General features: G+C 36.9%; 1 protein-coding gene across 1 annotated transcript in view; it reads left to right on the forward strand.

Moving 5' to 3' along the window:
• Positions 1 to 15,768, forward strand: part of KDM7A (lysine demethylase 7A) — a 64,223-nt gene extending 48,455 nt beyond the window's left edge. Inside the window, exons 10-20 of the mRNA XM_074315293.2 lie at positions 1,086 to 1,177; positions 2,273 to 2,362; positions 6,917 to 7,126; positions 8,465 to 8,589; positions 8,792 to 8,946; positions 10,140 to 10,237; positions 10,742 to 10,890; positions 11,019 to 11,227; positions 12,572 to 12,657; positions 14,710 to 14,983; positions 15,527 to 15,768. Of these exons, the coding sequence (XP_074171394.2) occupies positions 1,086 to 1,177; positions 2,273 to 2,362; positions 6,917 to 7,126; positions 8,465 to 8,589; positions 8,792 to 8,946; positions 10,140 to 10,237; positions 10,742 to 10,890; positions 11,019 to 11,227; positions 12,572 to 12,657; positions 14,710 to 14,983; positions 15,527 to 15,621 (1,583 nt within the window). The 3' untranslated portion in view covers positions 15,622 to 15,768. The remainder of the gene's footprint in view (positions 1 to 1,085; positions 1,178 to 2,272; positions 2,363 to 6,916; positions 7,127 to 8,464; positions 8,590 to 8,791; positions 8,947 to 10,139; positions 10,238 to 10,741; positions 10,891 to 11,018; positions 11,228 to 12,571; positions 12,658 to 14,709; positions 14,984 to 15,526) is intronic.
• Positions 15,769 to 21,112: the final 5,344 nt, after the last annotated feature.

Here is a 21,112-nt window from a genome sequence, read left to right on the forward strand (position 1 = left end):
ATTATTTGTAGGTCAAGTTTTAAAATGTTTTCATTTCATCAGCCAGATCAGTACAGGATACCTGGCAATACTGTTGTGTCCTTCTGATCCCACTAAGGCTAGAGCCAAATTACCATTCCCCCAGTTGCTGTCATCCTAGGCATTCATTCCGGAAACAGGAGCAGTGGTCTTGTTACCCCATGTTATGTTGTCTTTTCATCCCTGACCTGTTAACTTTCCACTGTGACCTGTGATTTGCCAGCTCTCAGACTATTGTTATAGGCTTATATGAAGAGTTAAATGAAGGTGGGTTGTGTGAAACTCTTAACTGTGTTTAGTGTCAGTAAGAATAAAACAATGAACCAATTTTGGGTTTATGTAAGTAAATTAGCCACTGGGCAGAAGTGAAATCTTTCACTTTTGCTTCAACTTACCTGAGTTGTAGACCATATCTAACATATTTTATGTGAGTTTTAGATAATCAATTTGGTTTAAAAACCCAGAGAAGGCATGCACATGCGTGTATATATTTACCTTTACTATGGTGACGTGTCATACCCATAGGGGAGTGTGTAGATCGCATACTGCATACACTACACTCTCGTACAGTTTAAAGAATGACAAGACTGGCACTCAGGTGACCTCTGCCCAAGGTGAGCAGAAACGACCTTGCCAGTAATCTGGTCACACCCCTTACCTTTCCCATTGCACCCTCCTCCTCCTCTTCTAGACGGAACCACTATCTGACTTTTGTAATAATCCTTTTGTTCTGTTTTGTCACCTGTGTCCCAAACTAAAATAGTTTAATTTTGTCCATTCTTAGATGTCAGATGAGTAGTTTCCTACTGACATTCTTTTGTGGCCTGTCTCTGACTCATCATTATATTTGTGAGCCTTCTTTTAACTGGAGCATTTAGTACAACTACATTTAATGTAATTCTCTTTTCTTTTTCTTTCTTGCCTTTCTCATCAATTGTTTATTTCATTTTTTTCCTTTCAGTTAATTTGGAAGTTATGCAGTTTGATATTGGGTGGTTACTGTAAAGCTAATCCCTTTGTCTTCAGAACAGTTAACTCCTTTCTCTATTCCTCTTCTATTCCCACAGAACTGCGAGAAGATGGTTTCCAGCCTCAAACTTACCTAGTACAGGGCGTGAAAGCACTGCATACTGCTTTAAAATTATGGATGAAAAAAGAAGTAAGTAGGTTTGTTTTTTTTTGGTGAAATAACTGTTACTTTTTCTATGGCAAGGTCAGGAAAACAGAGTCCTTATGCTGTTGTGGCAGCGTTTGTGAGTAGCTGTATTAGGGGTAATGGAAATCATGCTTTAAATACAACTTACATTTTATTTTACAATACATACAATTGTATTGATTTGTGTTTCTATTTATGAGAGTAAAGTACCTCAGTATTTCTCTAAGCTGGAAAAGAAAGAAAGTCAAGTATATCTAGGGTATTGACTAAGAAATGAACATGAGGATGTAAAATAATAATAAATAACTTGGAGCTCTCACAGTGCTGACCACTGTGCTTAGTCTTTATATCCATAATCGCATGTAATCCTCAAAGCAACGATATGAGGTCTGGGTGCAGTTGTTGTCCTCTTTTTGCTTGTGGGGAAGCTGTAATTCAGAGAGTAACTTGCCCAAGGTAACTGGCGGAGCTAGGACTTACACCTGGGTCTCTGTGACTTCAAAGCCTATGCCCTTATCCTTCTGCTAGACTTCTGTAAAACCGAAGGAAAAGGAGGTCAAGGTTCAAGCAGGAGCTCTCCGTTTTCACTAAAATGTGGTCTAGTTGTTTGCATTTGAATCCCACCTCCTCCAAGAGGCCGTCCTGGATCTCCATTTGGAATCAGGGATCTCCATTTGGAATCAGTACGTCCTTCCATAGCCTATGTCTTGTGCCAGGGGACTAGGATTATTTCAGTGCCTGTGTTCACCTTTACAGCGCCTTATGTATTGTGACTTAAATGTTAGGCTTCATTAGTTACTTCACTAGTTACAGTAGTAGTTAGAATAGTGGACTTTGAGGTATAGAGTATGAGGTTGCTACCCAGTAATTCTCTATGAGACAAGTCTATGCTTAACTCAGTCTAAGAAGATTTTATAAGGTAATGAGAGTCTCCTTAGAAGGTATCACACCAACTACATGAACTCTGAGACCTGCCTTATTAATATGTGGCTATGTCTTTAAAATCTAGAGAACCCAAAAATAGGTTTAATAAATTAGTTTTTACATGTTAAAGTGTAAATAACTTTGGTTGTGTTTTCTTTGTTAATCCAAATACAGCTTGTATCCGAACATGCCTTTGAAATTCCAGACAATGTTAGACCTGGACATCTTATTAAAGAACTTTCTAAAGTAATTCGAGCAATAGAGGTAAGAATAGAAACTGTCATCTAAATGCCTGTTACTATCTGCTTTGAGAAGCAAATTGATCTACCACCACACTACAGACATTTGAGAGCTCTTATGTACTTAAAAAAAATAGAATGAGCTAAGTCTTAGAAACAGTCTCAGGTTTTCAGGCTTCTAAAGCCCTAGAGAGAAATTAGAATATTGTATTATAATGAAGTAATAAAGAAACAATTATCAGGTTACTTCAGGATACTCTAAAAATAAAAACTACAGAAAAAAACAAAATGTTGAGATCCAGTTCAGCTATCTGGAGATGAATCCATGTTGAGTAATTAGATAAAGAGAGGAGATGTAATAATGTAAGTGAGTCGAGCTGGGTGAAGCTGGGTTGGAAAGGTGGATGTTAGTGGGGTGGAGCAAGGAGATCCACTTGATTGGAAATATTAGAACAACTTGGTTAGGTACATGCCCTTTGATAAAAGCCCACAAAATCTGAGATTAGGCATTTTAATTTATTAATTAGCAGCTAGTCAGAAGAAAGGAAGTCTCAATTAAAGTAATTATTCAGGAATATGGTTGTGTTGGTGTCTAGCTTGAACTGAAAGGAAATTAAGTGGAGAAATGAAGTGGTAATTGAACAGCTTAAATTAGGTCTGTGTTTGGGGAATGGAAAAAGGGATACATCTAAGAAATAATAAAATGGGTTTAATATTCTTGGACAGAATAGTTCACATAATTCTCAATATGTCCAGATATAGTAGAAAAATGTTTTGTTTTTTAAAGTAATAGTAATTGCATATAGATTTTTAATTGTCACATATAGAATCATAAATATGTATGTTAATGTACAATAAATACATAAATCTCATATGTAACAGCCCAACTTAAGAATAAACTCAAGAGGTATGGGTCTATTTGAAAAACTATAAATCTTTACTGAGGGAAGTAAAACAATAGTTGAATAAATGGGGGTGTCACTTCTGAAATACATCAACCCCAAATTAATATTACAAATTTTAAACGGTGAAATATACCTGAAAGAATATTGGACAAAAATAGTCAACATAGTATTTATTTTTTCATTGAAGGGTAGGGAGTACATAAGGCAGCAAGATGACCAGTAGAAAAATGTGCAAAGAAAACATTATTTCACTAAAGAAATAAAAATGGCCAATCCAATAAAAATGAGAAGTAATCTCAAAATGTATTTAAGCACATTTTGCCAAATAATTTTATGATTTCATATGATCCTTTATCAAATTGGCAAAAATAAAATTCTATATTCGAGCCCTAATGGTAGGAGTATAGATTAGTTTATGCTTTCTGAATATTATATCCCTTGACCTAGCAGTTTCACTTTAATAAGGTAAACATGAAGATTCCAATTAAACTTGGTAGAGTGAACATACTTGCTTACCACCAGCGCCTCTTGGGACCAAAATGATAGCAAAAGAGTAAAAAAAGACATTCCTGAAAACAAAGAGAATAATAGAGATGAAGATTCTAACAAAGTTTTGGAAGCTGGAAAGGAAATGCACAAGTGGTAACTGATTTAGCAGACCAAAGAGCTGACCCCTGTGTGGGCAGTGGGCAAGACCAGGACCAGGTCTTATTTGTACAGAACCTTCAAAAAGCTCAGGAGTTAGGGACACTGGGACCCTCTGAATATGAGAAGGGAGATGAGACTGAAAACAGGTTTGACTAAAGGTCTATTTCAGATGCGAATTGATCTCCAAATCCCTGCCTTAACACATTCAGAAAACTAGAGCTTTAATTGTTTGAGAGGTTAAACTTGAGACCTCTCAAAGGTTGGGACACTGAGTCCAGCTGAGGGAGATGAGATGGCTGCCATACCGAAAACAAGAGGATTAAGTGACAGTTTACATAGTGAATGACTCTTCTCCCACTTGACTCCCCAAACGCTGGCAGTCTGGCCTCTACCTCCCCGGCCCAAAAGATGGTCTACCGGTACGGACTCCTTGAAACCTTCCCATGGAACAACCCAGACAGATCCCTACAGTGAAACCCACCCCTTGACAAAGCTCCACTCACACAGAGTTCCCAATTTGCTTTTTCTTTTTACACAAAGTGAAATGTACAGATCGTAAGAAACAATTTGTGTTTTAAGAAATGTATATCCTGTATAGCCAAGATTCCAGTTGAGATATAAATCATTTTTATCACCCCAGAATGTCCTTTCTTGCCCCCTCTAGTCAATCTTTGAATACCATAGGCCACCACTGTTCTGACTTCTGTTGTTTCCATCATAGATTAGTTTTGTCTGTTCTTGAATTTCAGATAAAGGCAATTGTTAAGCATATACTCTTTTGGTGTCTGGCTTCTTTCACTCACATTATGCTTTTGATCTTCATCCATGTTGTTGCATGTGTCAGTAGTTTTATTGCTGAGTGGTACTACTGAGTGAATATACCACAATTTGTTTTTTTCTGCTGATGGATATTTGGATTATATGCATATTTGGCCATTACATATCTTTTGTGTTAAGTACCTGTTTTCATTTTTCTTGGATAAATACCTGGGAATAGAGTTGTTGAGTCCCAGGGTTAGTGAATTTTAACTTTGTGAGAATCTGCCAAACAGTTTTCCAAAAATGGTTGTACCATTTTACACTTTACACTCTCAGCAGTAATGTGTAGGCATCGTAGGTAGTCCCTGTCCGCACCAATATTTGGTGTTCTCAGTCTTAATTTTTGCCATTCTAGAGAGTATGAAATATTGTTTCATTGTGGTGTTAACTTGCATTTTCCTGAAGATTAATGATGTTGAACAGCTTTTCACGTGCATGGCGTTTGTGTGTCTTCTCTTAGGAGGTATCTGTTTGAATTTTTTTTTTTTTAATTAAAGTTTATTTGGGTGACAATTGTTAGTAAAGTTACATAGATTTCAGGTGTACAATTCTATATTACATCATCTATAAATCCCATTGTGTGTTCACCACCCAGAGTCAGTTCTCCTTCCATCACCATATATTTGATTGAAATTTTTGACCGTTTAAAAAATTGTGTTGTTTTTTTATTTATTTGTAGGGAGTACATTATACATTCTGGGCACAAGTTCTTTGTCATTTGACAATCATTTATTCATATACGTATATATGAATAAACGTTTGTATATATAATACATATAATAGTCAATATTTACCCACAACCTATGGCTTATCTGTTCATTATCTTAAAGGTATCTTTTGATGAGCAGAAACTTTTAATTTTGAAGTTCAATTTATTCTTTTTCTTTTATGTTAGTGTTATTTTGTGTCCTCATTAAGAAATCTTTGTCCACCCCAAGGTCTTGGAAATACTTTCTATTTTTTTTCTAAAAACTTTTACATTTAGGTAAATGGTCAATCTTGAATTTTTATGTATAGCGTAAGGTAAATCAAGACATTTCCCCCCCATATGTTTATCGAGTTTTCTTAGCATCATTTGTTGAAAACAATTTGCTGTTTAATGCTTCCCTTTTAAAATGTACAGAGAGCCCAGAAGAGTTTTGAAGACACAGACCAAAAATAAAGGAGAAAAAATATTCAAAGGAAACAATAAATAAGCCTCCAGCCCCAAACCCAAACATAATTGATATCCTCAGGAGAAAAGAGTGAATATTGCCTCCATGAAAAAAGAACAGGAGGCTATAACAAAGGAATATTCTAAGAAGAAAGAAAAGGGGTTCTTGGAAATTAGAAATATAATAGAAATGTAATAGAATGGTTGGAAGATAAAGTTGGGAAAATTTCCCATAAACTTTAAAAAAAGAAATAGGACAGAAAAATTAGGGCATTTTATACAGTCATCATCAAAATAATAGGAGCTCCAGAAAGAGATACCAGAGAAAATAAGATTATCAGAGGAATAATCAAATAAAATGTTTTGTAATTCAAGGACACATCTTCCCAGATTGAGAGTCCTACAAAATGCCCAGTGTAGTGGGTGAAAAAGATCTATGCCAAAGCACGTCATGGTCAAATTTTAGAATACATGTAATAAGTATATTCTAAAAAGCATTTGGGAAGATAATGTGGGTCATACACAAAGAATTAAGAATCCGAGTAATATCAAATTTCTCAACAATAACGCTGCAAACTGGAAGACAGTGGTTGTCTCTGGCGAATGGGAATTGGGATGGGGAAGGGTAGACTGCTACTTTTCATGATATGCTTATAGAATTTTAATTTTCAAAACTACATAGGAGTGTGACTTTGCTTTAAAAAGCAATTATTGGTTTATGCAACTGTGTAAGGGAAAGAATGTTCATCATAGCAAAGGACTGGAAGCAGCCTAAGTAGCGACCAGTGAGGATTAGGCCCATCAGTTACGCGGTATCTATACAGGGGAGACTGCACAGCCTTTAAAGTGATAGGGAACATCAAAGAGATACGTTCACGGTATAGTACACGGGGTAGAGAAGGAATCCAGGTCTCAGCGAGTCTGTTGGATGATTTGGTCTTTGTGTTTATGGAATAAATTGAGTAGTTTTTGTTTTCTAAAATATTTTTATGGCTGATTACTCAAGTATGTATCTAGCCTTGTCATAAAAATACTCTGAATTTAATTCTTAAAGGAGGAAAACGGCAAACCCGTTAAATCTCAGGGAATTCCTACTGTGTGTCCAGTTTCAAGATCCTCAAATGAAGCAACTTCCCCATACCATTCCCGACGAAAGATGAGGAAACTTCGAGATCATAATGTTCGAACTCCTTCTAACCTAGACATCCTGGAGCTCCACACAAGGGAGGTCCTCCGAAGATTAGAGATGTGTCCATGGGAAGAGGCAAGTATTGTTTCATGATTACAAAAAGAGACTTGGCTGTTCCTTCAAGTTCTTTAAAAGGGTAATAAAAAGAGAACAGTCTGACCATTCTTGTTCTCTGATCTTTGCTTATTTAGCATTGTAGGGATCCACGGTACTTATGCCCATGATGGGGCGGTGCTTCCGTTTTCCGGGCACCAAGGTCGGAGTAGGATGACTCGGTCTCATTCATTCGCTGACATGTTTACTAAGTGCCATGCTCTCCTAGGCTCTGGGGGAGATGCCAGAGTGAGCAAACTTAAGTCGCTGCCCTTGTGTAGCCTCCATCCTAACTCAGGTTGGAAGGGTGGGAGGCAGGGACATATGTTAAAGTAATATAATTTCAGGTAGTAAGTGTTACAAAGGGAGCCCAAACAATAGAGCAATAGAGTAAAGGGGCTTGGGATGGCCGGCTGCTGTCGCTGCTCAGGTGGTGACATCCCGACTGAGAAATGCTGCCTTAATGGACAAAGGGAGAGTGGGGTGTAGGAGCAGTAACGAGATCAGTGTCGGGCCTTTGTAAAACATGGTAATGAGATTTCGATGTGAGCCGTGTCATCGCTAATTTTACATCTTAAGTAGAGTATAGGCATAATTTACAATGAACAAGATAGAGATATCGGAATTAAAGTACTTTTCAAAGTTATATAGAAATTATAACCTTCTTAAATATTTAAAAGTATATACTTGTATTTATACTGTTTTAAGGTTTGGTTGTTATTCTAAATCTCCTCAACGCATAGCCATCTGGGAAAAGATTTAGCATATTATGAAATGTTCTGTTTATTATTAAAGAAAAAGATGACCCCACGAAGGAAGTATTCTTCATGTATTAAAAACCAGCTGCTGTGCGCCTTATGTCCCACGGTGGCCTTTGTTCCTAGTGGTAGCGGTCTGGTGACCTGTAAGTTGCTGCCTGTGCCTGGCGGGGGCACTAGGCATTAGGCCAGGGATAGTGACTGGGAAGGACCCAGCAGCTAGTATTTCGTCAGAAAGAAACAAGGGAAAGAGAATTAAAGTACATTAAGTCAGTGTTTCTCCAGCTTTCCAGCTTTTCAACTTTCTGCAAGAGTGAAGTGTCTTTCTCTGAATTTGTTTTATGCAAGTTTTACATTCTGCTTTATAGAATGTGTGTTACCGTCGATGGCTCTATGGGGAGAAGAAGCACATCCTGCTTTGGTTTTAGGAACCATTTAGTTTTAGTGCCACACCCCTGTGTGTTGCCTGGCCAAGCAGCCACCGTGGGGGCGGTACCCTGTATTTCTTTAGTCAAGAGACTAAAGGGTAGAGGTTAAATAAGTTCTCTTTTTATACTTCTAGGACATCTTGAGCTCTAAACTGAATGGAAAATTCAACAAACATCTCCAGCCATCTTCCACGGTACCTGAATGGAGAGCGAAAGATAATGATCTACGATTACTGCTGACAAATGGGAGAATAATTAAGTATGTAAACCAGATCAGAGTATCAAACAGATTAGTTTCCAGGGGATTCCCTCTGTTCACTTAATCCCTAGTCCATACTGTTGCACAGCTGACTGAAATATGGGGAAAGTGTCTCAATGTCCACACTCTCTGCAAATTAAGGGTCCTGTTTGGCTGCACAGTTGCTCTATTTTCTGATGATTATTTTTCCTCCGATATACAGAGATGAAAGACAACCCTTCGCAGATCAGAGTCTTTATACAGCAGATAGTGAAAATGAAGAGGATAAGAGAAGGACAAAAAAGGCAAAAATGAAGATAGAAGAGAGTTCAGGAATAGAGGGGGCGGAGAATGAAGAATCTCAAAAACCACTTAACAGTATGTTTGTTTTAATGGTCATTTTAAAGATCTGTTCATTACTAATGTGATAATATGCGAAGGAACGTACTAATTTTAAAGTTCTTAGATTTACATTAGTAGGATTGAAAATGCTTGTATTTCTAGTACTCGTTTGAGAAATCAGAAGTAATTCTGAGTAGTTTAGCCGTCAGGGAAGCGCTGCATGTGAACGCCAAGTGGTGTGGAGCGCAGGGAAGGTGTTATGAAGATGGGACGTGTGCAGGTCAGTGAAGTTGTTCAAGAGTCACATCAAAGCTCATGCATTTTATGGGCCTCTGCTCCAAATACGAAAACAATTGCAAGTTTAATGCAATTTCACAAGTAATTTTAGCTAACATGTATATGGTTTTCAGAATTAGGAGACGTGTAATTGGTTGATCTGAAGCTATTAGTAATCCATGTATTGTTTTACAATTGTCTGTTAACAAGAAGGCCTGTAATTGGTTATTAATTAGTTGTTATCAGTGTGACAAATAGTAACACCTCCTCCTGTTGGAGGTCTTTCTTTGAACAAAGTCTTAATTTTTCACCATTTTTCAGGGCCTCTACATACCCTTCTGTTTTAATCCAGATAATTAATATTATTGAATCCATGTTGAATACCTCAGTTACTGCTAATTTCAGGTATATTTGGTATTGCTGTAGTTGGTAACTGCATTTGTTCACATGCCAGGGGAAAGGTGGCTAATCAGTGGAATTCATCCAACGGTTGCTCAGTGGTGATACCACGTGGAAGAGAAAGGCAGTGTTAGGGCCTAGTGTGTAAGTTTGTTGAATTCACTATTTACTTGAATGCTTTTTAGGTTTAGGAGAGTTATCTTTTTGTTTTTTCTTGAGAGAAATAATGCAAAAGGGAAGGTGAAAAACATCTTATAGCTTATTTTAATGTTGAAGGTTTTTTTCTGGAAAGAAATATTAAAATCTTTTCCAAATAAGGAATATATAATTATGTTTAAAAAATTCCAGAAATGATTTTAGAATACACTTCCATCTGTATCCTGGTCAATTAGGGAGCAAGTCCTTGGGGAAAGAAAGAAATGAAGAAGATACAAGCAGTGAAAAAGGAGGCTAGAGCAGGAGCGATGGAGACATCATGAAACTGGACAGACTTTCGCTAGCATCGTGTTCATAGAATTCTGATGACCATCTCTTTCTCTTTTTCCCCATCCCAGGGTTTTTTACAAGTGTGAAATCAGAACTCAGGAATCGATCATCAGAATATTCTGATATTTCTGATTCAGAAGACTCTGGACCTGATTGCACTGCACTGGTGAGCCCCAAAGCCTGTGATTTGTGCATTACTTGATATAAAGATGAACACCCACTTTCTTTCACCTAGGAGGAAAGTGAATGACAGCTTTTCCCAAAGCCTGTGTCTCTCTGACCTTCATAGCACGAGGTCTTTCCCTCTAGTGGTGGCATTACACATGTGCCTGCACGCGTGTGCACACACACCATCATGTGACTACATGTAATAAACATAGCTTTTGTCTGATTTTGGAAAGGGTGGAGGGAGATACAGTTCTTATGTTTCTCATATTTCTCATAGGTTATATTTCATTTTACCTTAAAGAAAACCTGTCCTGTGTGTTTTTTACTAAAAAACTATGTTACTATAGTTACTAGAGATTTTCACTTTTTCACATGAAAGAAAAATAATTCCATGATAATTAAGATTCTAATTTTCCCTAGATGGATACAGTATTTTTTGCTAGTTTGTACAACTTGGTCAGATTTCTTATATAGCTTTGCTTCCATTTAATTATTATCTCAGAAAAATAATTTTACCACTGAAGAGTCTGAAAGTTCAGGTGATGAAAAGAAACAAGAAATAACATCAAACTTTAAGGAGGAGTCTAAGGTGATGAGGAACTTCCTTCAAAAGAGCCAGAAGCCATCTAGAAGTGAAATTCCAATTAAAAGGTAGGCTTGCTGATGGTAGTAGTCTCATGATACTGTGATAGAAAGGACACGAAAACTCTTTTTTAGTTTTAAACTTGACCAAAATATCATTAGAGTAAATAGGCTCTTTCTATTTATCTGCTCTTTAGGGAATGTCCTACCTCGACGAGCACAGAGGAAGAAGCTATTCAGGGCATGCTGTCTATGGCAGGGTTGCACTATTCCACATGTTTACAAAGGCAGGTACAAAGCACAGACTGCAGTGGTGAAAGAAACTCTCTCCAGGACCCCAGCAGCTGCCACAGCAGTAACCACGAGGTTAGGCAGCCGTATCGCTATGATAAAGCAGTGGAATGTGGTAAGAAACATACATTATCGGTCTCTAAAAAGTAACCCATGACCCCCAATTTAATAGCTGTATAATCCTAGTTGAGTTTAGAGATTATGAATAAGAACTGTTCATTGCACGTTTTTAGTTGGAAATAGTACTAAGCATATTGGCCAAAAAATACATAATGTTAACAAATTATGTAAGATGTAAGTATAAGAACACAAAATGTAGATTAACTGGGATTGAGAGTTGTGTTCACCAGCATAATTTTATCATTACTATTGAAAGATTGTATTATTTCCCTTTCATAAGTTCATCAGAGTGGAAAGAATGTTGGGTGCTTTAAATGGTCTGCTAAGCTTGAACAATTAACCTTTTTTCCTTTTATGGGAGGGAAAATGAGTTTTGAACTGTTTCTGACTGAGGATGTTCTCTTTCCCACTTGTAAAGGAAGTATTAGGACAGAGAGAAGACTTGATGGCAATACCAGTGATGCCACGTAGTGTTTTCTCTGTGCCTTTAGTGAAAAATTTTGTTTCCCTAACAGTCTGAGGAGGACTAGGGAAAAGACGGTATTTTGTTAAACGTCTATTAAGCAATATGTTTGTTCTCACATAGTTAAATGTCAGCTGTGTACCAGGAGTTTGACATCCATTTCACTTAATTCTTGAAACATTTTGGTGTAGGTAATATAACCATAGATAAGGAAATAAGATTTAGTGAGGTCAATTTATTGCCTATACTTAGGTAGCTAGTGCTCAGTAATGTTGGAATTTGAACACAGGACCATCTGATCTCAAAAATCTTTATATATTGTTTAAGAGGAAACTGAGGTTTAGAGGATTAAATAACTTGACCTAAAGATGCATTGCTAATGGAAGAACTCAACTGCAAACCTAGGTCTGTCTGACGCTCCACTATACCGTGTGTCTGCCTATCGTCTCTTTTGTCCCTTGAAAGGAAAGCTTCTATGGAAATACTGCAAAATTCAGGCAAACATATGCCTTTTTTCTATATGGGAAGATACATCATTTTTAGAGAGAGTGTATTGCATTTGGTTTTACATCTACAACAGATGGCCATAGAATTTTACTCTAGGTCTTCTAGCATCTGGCACAAAACCTGTCATATAATGACAGCCTTTGAGAGAATTGAAAGAATTAACATGGAAGATGGTGAGCTGGTGACTGTTTGTTTTTGAGAGAGGAAGGAGTGTGCTGAATGTGTATGAATAAATATTTAAAGAGTTAGCATACTCATTTTTTAATAAAATACCAATACAAATTTGCTTTCAATTTTAAGGATTTGGCTAACTTTGTTCTTTTAAAATTAAGCTTGTGTGAAGGTAATTGAATTTAAACTTCTCTTTAGGATACCATGTCAAGACTGAAGATCAGGATTTGAGGAGTTCTTCCTGGATTAAACAATTCAATACAACTTCCAGATTTAATCTTCAGGTATATTCAAGGCTTGAAACATGAACAGGAGATTTAGAATTGTCATTAACTCTGTTTTTGCTTTCGTTTTTTTTCTTTTTGTTTTTCAATTGCAGCTAGTTATCAACCACTGGATTTAGGAAGGTAAAAATTACAATTAAATGCACATTTGAACAACTACCCATTTTTAGAGATTCTGATATAATGAGTATGCAGAGCTCATGGGTAGAACGTGATCTTGAAAAGAACAGTTTATTCAAGGAAGTAGTTAAACACTACTGTCTGCTAACACCTTTAGGTTTATGTCCAGTTAGAATGAAACCTGAAAGGAAAGAGAAGTACCAGAATATCTCTTTTTAATCTCTGACATTGTTTCTCAAACATTTTTAGATACTAAATTTCTTAGGGAATTAGATGAAAATTATAGATTTCTCTTTCCAGAAAAATATTCATCATAAATACTGGACTTTGCTTATATTTTCTCATAGTTTGTGTCCCACCCCCACCCCAGACCACCCATTAACTCCAGATTAAGAATCCCTGCTCTAAGAGAAGACACTTTATGTCTCAGGTTCCCAGCATAGTAATGCTTACACCAAACAAAATGAACCCAAAATAGGTTTTTTTAAAAGTAAAACTTTTACAATAGCACCAAGCAAGGAAAGCGATACGAACTTTTGCTGCAAATCTTAGAAAATGACAACCAACGAAAGAGTCAAAATTCTTATGTGGCAGAGGGGTCCCTAAACCTCCTAGACCCTAAGCATACTGCGTAGTGGAATCATGGGTGGTTTTTATTTTCTTCATTTGGCTTATCTATATTTTCTAAATATTTATCAGGTTTACAGTAAGAGCCAAGTTTTTCTTTTTAAGGCAAAATTTTGAGTGTACAAGTTGTAATAGAAGGATATGCTCCAGAGTCTAAGATCAAGTAAGAAATCCCTTAACTGTTATAATTCACTTATTCAATATATGATTTTATAGTGCCTCACTGTAGCTGGTCATGAAGTTTATAACTTACGAGCATTATAGGATTCCGTGTGAAAAGTAGCTATTACTGAAATCTAGCTGTTGTTTTTATAGTTGTCTTTGAAAATAAAGAAGTAGAGGATGGGTGATTAGCATGGTCACCTTAGAGACAGCAAAATATCTTTTGCCTGTAATCTAAAGAGAGATTATAGAGAGGCATGTCAAATCCTAACAGTTGTTTCTTCAGGCTCAAGCATATTTGTAAGACTAATTTAAAGCAAGTCTGTGTTTAATGCTGTTTTTAAAACTTCCTTGACCATTACAGAATCTGCGATATACAGAAATGGTTCAAAAGAAAGGAAACACAGATCTATTTTACATCACACACACACACACACACACACACACACACACACACACACTCTTAAAACTAGTTTTATGAAATATTGTATCTGCAGTATGCTCTTGTCTTTTCAAGTTTATCTTTTCCTTTCTCATTTCAGTTCTGGTCTTGACCCTCTCCATTGATTTCAGGACCCACCCATCAGTGGATTGTTTTTTTCCTGACAGTTCACGCAATAATCTTAAAAGACTGAAGGAAGAATTGTTAGAGAAAAACCAGACTTGGGGCTCAGGATCTAGGGATTTTTTTCTTTTTTAGCAAGCAACTTAAATACAGATGAACGTTACAGAAGTTAGGTTCTAAAAGTGATAGTACATTACGCCATGAGAGGTATTTGGGAACCGTGACAGGCTGAGGAAACAGAAGTCCACATCTTCCACCCCACATGCTCACCGAGTTCAGGATGGCTTGTTGAAATTATGTTCGTGTTTTCTCTCTCCCCTCCGCTCCCCCATATATAAAGCTTTCTTCTTGACTTAAGTTATGCTATAACTTCAGTACTTGAATCCTTCAGAGCTGTTGGGTTTTGGGATGAGATAGCCATCATGAAGGGTGGTCTTCTCTGGCCACTACGTGTGAAGAAAACCAAAGTTCAGTGGTCTATTTCTTCTCTCTCTTGCTAATGCATAGAAAGGTTAAATACTTCACTTTTCTTAAAGGGACCTTAAAAACTCAATCTTGTTTTCATCTTTCTCCTTTAGGATCTAAGTAGAGGCCAGAAATGCATCAAAAAGGAAGGTTCATCAGAAATGAGTCAGAAAATACAAAGTAGGAATTCTGTGGACAGCAGTGGTTCAAGCCCTCAAAATGGGAAGTATATGCAGAACTCGAGCTCACTTTCGGGGCCATGCCGGATAAGTAATGACAGTGGAAGCCCAGAAAGGCCGCTTGCTGAAACTTCCTTTTCAGTGCCCCTTCACCCCACCAAGAGACCTGCATCAAATCCCCCGCCGATCAGCAACCAGGCAACAAAAGGTAACATTACCCTCTGTACGTTACTTGTATTTCTGACAGTGGCTGTTGGTGAGAGGGGCAGTCTGATGCACTGGATGGTGCAGGGATCACAGTGTGTCCGGGTTACTATGGGGACAGAAGGACCCAGAGTGGCTGTCGGGAGGAGGCAGTTCCTGAGAAGGATGATAAGGGTTAGCCAGGCTGAGTAGGGCCAAGTGACAGGACGACAACACTGAAGGAAAGTGATATTAGTACGACCCACCGTACAAAGACAAGAAACAGTATGTGGGGTGTTGGTGAAACTGCAGTCAGTTTTGCTGCTGAAGCAGTTTGCTGCAGAACATGGTGAGAGCTCGCGTTGAGGACACAGGCAGGGATCAGCCTGTGGGGGGCCACGCTCTCCGAGGAGATGGAAGGGTTTAAACAGTGGAGTTCCAGGAGTGTGACTTTGCCCTCAGAGCACCTGATAGCCTTGCTTACCAGAGCCCTCCGTTTACGTCTTGCAGGTCCTGGATGCCAAGTATGATTTTCATTATTATTTACACTGCCTTTGGTGTTTTATAGGTAAACGTCCAAAAAAGGGAATGGCAACAGCCAAACAACGTCTTGGGAAGATCCTTAAGTTGAACAGAAATGGCCATGCACGTTTTTTTGTGTGACGGAGCTGCTGTTGGAGCCACTCTTCCCTTTGGAGACCAGTCTCGGGGGTGCGGGAGCCTGGCGCTTCCGCTGTGCATGTAGAGAACACTGCCTGAAGAACAAAATGAACCTGATGCTGCATTTTCACTGTGCCACACCCACTCAGCAATAACCATTGGGACCTGGTGGGGGAGAGGAAGAAGGAGGGTAGAACCTTAAAAGGAGACCTTGAACTGGAAGGGGTCTCTTGTCAGGGCTTGAATTTCATTTTGTTGTTGGTAGTGTGTTGATTTATTTTCAGTGGTAGGGTAAAGAATTATCAATAATTTATTTAACAGATTTTTTTTTTTAAAGTTAACAGCTTTTAAATTCTTTCTTTTTTAAAGCTATTTATTTGGAAGATTTCTGGAGAAATATCTCACTAATTTAGATTTAAGAATGTGAAGGTTTTTAAATTATTTTTGATAGTGTGTGTGTTACATGTGGGAAGAGCCACAGTAACCGTAACTAGTCTGGACTCTTTAAATTTGATATTCAGGTTAAAGTCTTAAACAGGGATTTGATGCATTAATTATTTTAAATTAAGATGTATATGAAAATCATTTTATTTTATATATTTCATGTTTTTTATAAGCTATTAGCTTCGCTTTTGCTAACATCCAAGGTGCGTACTGTTATCCAGGTTGACCTAATATCCCACTTCCCCTCTGCACTCCTGACGGTTGTGACCACACAACAAGACTTCTCTTTGCAGGGAAACACTTTCATAGCCGATATGTAAGAGCCACATAAAAGACCCCACATTGATCATTTCAGTTGACATTGCAATTTTCTTCTAAATAGAAAAAAAGGCTTCTTGCATTTTCATTTTTGCCGATGATATCTGGGTCCCAAAGAGAACAGCTTTAATATCTTTTTCCTACTCATGGGAAAAGTATTATAAGTTTGGTTAAATTGCCATATTTGTAGTTTTTCAAATACATTTGTAACTACAGAGGGCCTTCTTCATACTGCTGGTGTTGGAGGGCAGGGCCACCACCTGCCATGGAGGTTATATTTTATGACAATTTTACTCTCTGTACCTAATTTGTTGGAGAATATGATTTGACTTAGTTTATTCAAATCTGCATAATAAGCCGTAATATAATAGGACTATACTATATTAATTGTATAGAAGCAAGCATGTTGGAGTAGATATTTTGTGGTGTGTGTGTGTTTAGTTTTTTATTTCTTAACCTTCTGAAGAATTATTTAAGACATGAAGTTGGAGTAAAATGGGTGCTTCTTGCAGTTTCTTCCATCTGTCCTAACTTAGCCAGTGCATTTGAGGATAAGTATCTGGTTGAGTTTTAAGGTAATTAATCATTTATCTCCTTAATGCACAATGTTTACTAAATGCCAGTTGCTAATAATAGCTACTATTTTTCTTTGTTTCCCCCATGGCATAAAAATAAATGATTTCTGGGAGTGGGGTGGAGATACTTCCAATTCTGACAACAGAGCATTTTACAAGTTCCTACAAAGAAAACATAGACAAATAAGATCGAATTTATTTTTGTGGAGAAGAAATATGGCCATATTATGGACGTGCTTTTTTTTACTCAGCAAGGACTTTCCCTTCTACATTAAGTATCACATGTAGCTTAAGAAAAAAAAAAAAACACTATCATCTTTCATGGTTGCATTCAAATGTGTATTTTCAAAGAGATATTTCTTACTCTGTCTTCACTCCAGTATTTCATGGAATAAATATGAAACTGCTTATGAATTAGCCTTTTTGGTCCAAGTGTTTGGACCAAAGTCTGGATCTTTCTGGGTGGCAGGAAGAATTTTTATGGAAATACTAAATGTCTGTAAGTGGCCTACTTAAACTCTGTCTACATTATGCCAAAACTAGTTAAGAGATGAGTACAGTCAGTCATTTGATTGGTTATCGGATCCCAAATATCAAAAATTTGGGTCTGTTTCTCCCACCTTCCCCACATAATATATTACTGTGATGTTTTGGTTTTCTGTAGACACCATTTTAATATTGCAGTACATATGTTTTTGTCTTGGTTTAAGAAATAAGAGTTGTAATTTCTTTTTTTCAGTTACATCATGATCTGGGTTCTTTTTTGTTTTCTTTACATTTTTCACAGCTCTAAGTGTTTCTAATTACCTGACTTTTTTCTTTAGCTATAAAAATTAAAATAAAACAATTTATTTTTATGAATTAAAATTGTGGCTAGTATCCACCCTGTGTACTTAGGCTGGTAAATAGTAAATTTAAGTAGCTGGTCTGTGGAACTTCTAAGTGAAGGTACTGTGGATTCATTATTGGCAGTTTTAGCCCACTAACTGGCTAAGTTAAAAAAACTTTCAGTAAGGTAATAAATACAACCACTAACATAGGATACATGTATCTTTTTCTGAATTGATAAAAATTCAGCCACTGATCCAGTGACTTTCCTAGTCTTGTGAAGTTACTGGCTGTGATGCATTCCTTTATCTCATGGAAATAACTGAACTTGGAGGTGACTGCAGCCAGTATCTGGACTCAAGTGTAACAACCTTTCATCTTCCCTCAGTTTGATATATAAACAATACTACTGTACAGATACTGCAACTTAGACAGACAGCAGTGCTGGCATTTAGCTAGTTATAAGCAAATACCATTACATAAAACAGAATTATGATTTAATACATGCAATCTTAATTGTAGTAGGTAATTTTCCTGTATTGATTCAAATAAGTGACTTCTGTTAACCTGAGATCCACTGTACTGTAATTCATATTGTCACATAATATAATGCTCTCCAGTATTGATTAATGCTGTAAACAGTACAGAGCTGGCATTTATAATAGTTTAATATCCTAGAAATGCATTGAACTTCATAAGCATCAGTTAATTTTTAAAGCATACAAAATTGAAAATTCTGACTGAAATTTTATAAATTCAGAGAAAACAAGCCCATCTTTATCAATACTTAAATACTTAGCTTGAATAGTGTTGTATTTTTTAGTAATACTAATTATTCCCTTTTTAATGAACTCTACTGTATTCATATGAGATCAGCAGGTACTTGTCAAACACCTACTATGTGCCCAGCACTACTTAGTACTGTGGGGAAATACAAAGTTGAAGTGTGGTCTCTGCCCTTGAAGGTATCTTCTCCAGGAAATGAGCAGTATCGTTTCACTTCTAAGCAAACTTCAGCAAAAGAGGGCCCATTCGTTTAAAAAAAAGCATAACTTTATTAGTTTCAACTGAGATATACTATGCTACTGTAGAAGCAGAAGTAAAAAATATTTTAATTTAAAAAATTTTAAAAAGCATTTCACAAGTTAATAATTTAATGTTGTAGTAATAGAGTCATGATTTAACATGGAAGAGAGCAGAAGACCTGGATTTTTGTCCAAGTTCTGCCATTTGTGTATCACCTGTGTGACCCTGAATAAGTCACTTATTCTTTCTGAGTCTTAGTTTTCTCATTTATAAGTTTGGAGAAAAATGCAGTTAAGAAAAACATAGGAAAGCATTCCTTAACTTATGAATATACTTGCAGATAATTTATCATTTAAATTACAACTGATAATGAATACACATTTATATGCATTTTTAAATGAAAACTGCTATTACTTATAAAATTTGTTTTATGTCCAATATATGCCCATGGCATGCTACCTAAAAAATCTGAAGAATCTCTAAAAAGGTGCTGAATTAAAGTCAGAATCAGTGCTTGAAGTGAAAGGAAAAGTGGAATCGTTTATGGATAAGAGTGAGAATGTTTATCTTCAAGTAAGTAATGTTTATCCTCAAGTAATCATTAAGGTGATTTAAAGTAATGGAAATAGTTGTAGATTTTTCTCAAAGAGGAATTAGGATGGTACTGCTCCCGGGGGTCTACATACTCTTCAGGCACTAGATGGTCATGGAATTAAAATGATGGCAGCAACAACCCACAGGACTAGGGGGTAAAAGAAGGTGGTTCCAAAGATGGGAATCAACAGGCAGCTCAGTGCTGGCTAAGAACGATTTGCAGGGTTGAAACCACTGTGGTAGTGTAGGAAAGGAGACGGGGTGGGACATCGTAAAAAATGAAGATTCTTTCTGCTTTTTTCAAGAGACACTCTCTGTAGTGACAAGACTACTCCCTACAGAGTTCATGAGTAAGCATACAGCCCAGTAACTACTGCCAGAAGGAACTATTGCAGTGGGTCAGCATTTTACAATTACACATTGAGACGAGGGCTTAATAATGTTACTCTGAAAAGTTACCAGAAATTCAGTTTCCTCATTAAATATTAAGCTAATTGCTCCCTTCAAAAAGAGAAGCTAAAATCACCCATCATTTTTGGATGCCCCAGACCTTTTTAAGCAATCTTGAGGAGGTTGAGCCTCAGATCTTTAGCTTAGGAAAAAAATGTCACCGATAAGTAAAGGAGACAAATGAAACCCAGATATGGCAGTGATTCGCCTGGGGTCACAATGGATCCTAGACCTTGCCCGACCACATGCGTCCTACCACCAGCCCCGTTCTGTGATGCTATGTAGCCTCTGCTGTCCTGTGGTGGATGGTGTTGATATGCTTACTAGAAGCCAGGCGGAAAGAAACAGGAAGAAGTAATACACTTACTGCATTGCTGTTGGACTAAGGTAATTTTAATACTGTAGCCTTACTAAAACCCCTGCCCTTATTTTCATTTGTTTTTCAGTGAACATCATGCCATAAGTCAGATAACTGATATCCCTTAAATACATTTTTTAAACTAACATTCTTAAAAAGCAAATGCCTATTTCCAAAGCAATTAGCTTATCATGATTGACTGTGGTTTTATTATTTTATAGTATTTTTTTCCTCTTTAATGGGTAGGGGACAATAATACTCATTTACCTGCATTCTACCCCTCAGAGGCTCCCTCTTACTTTTGGTGCCCTCTCTAGTGTCCTAAAGCTTTGTCTTAACAAGTACAACATTAAATTTTGTGTTAAAACCTTTTGGAAACTGTATTCAGTGATTCTTCCAACAAGTTTATTTGTTCTGCACTATTTCACTAATAAACCCTGGCTACCACGTAGCCCTTGACCTCCAAATAGTTTACCTATGCAAGACCTATGACATTCTGAATTTACTTTTCCTTGTTTCAGAAAGCAGTCCTAAGTGGAACTTAATGATAAAGTTAAACCTTGCCTCCACCCAGTTTTATTTTGGCCATTTCCTTTTCAAAATGTCAGCTATTTTCCCCCAAGATTTTTCACCAAAACAATGATCATAAGTGCTGGAATATATATAATATTTTGCAGGAATAAACCCAGACATACTCTTATGTTTCTGTGGTGGATTTTGGTTGGTAACAGTTACCAGCATTAAGTGAATTATATAATGAGTTAATTCCTTGCCTAGAATCATTTCTTCCCTCTGATTCATAAGTAACCTTTTATTTTTACAAAGCATACATATAACTTCCACATTATAGTCAGGGACCTGAGGTGTAACTTACTAAGTGAACCCCCAGGTTATTTTTTTG

The sequence above is a fragment of the Rhinolophus sinicus genome, chromosome 8 (assembly GCF_057876585.1).
Source record: "Rhinolophus sinicus isolate RSI-liver-muscle chromosome 8, RSI-T2T, whole genome shotgun sequence".
NCBI classification, from domain to species: Eukaryota; Metazoa; Chordata; class Mammalia; order Chiroptera; family Rhinolophidae; genus Rhinolophus; species Rhinolophus sinicus.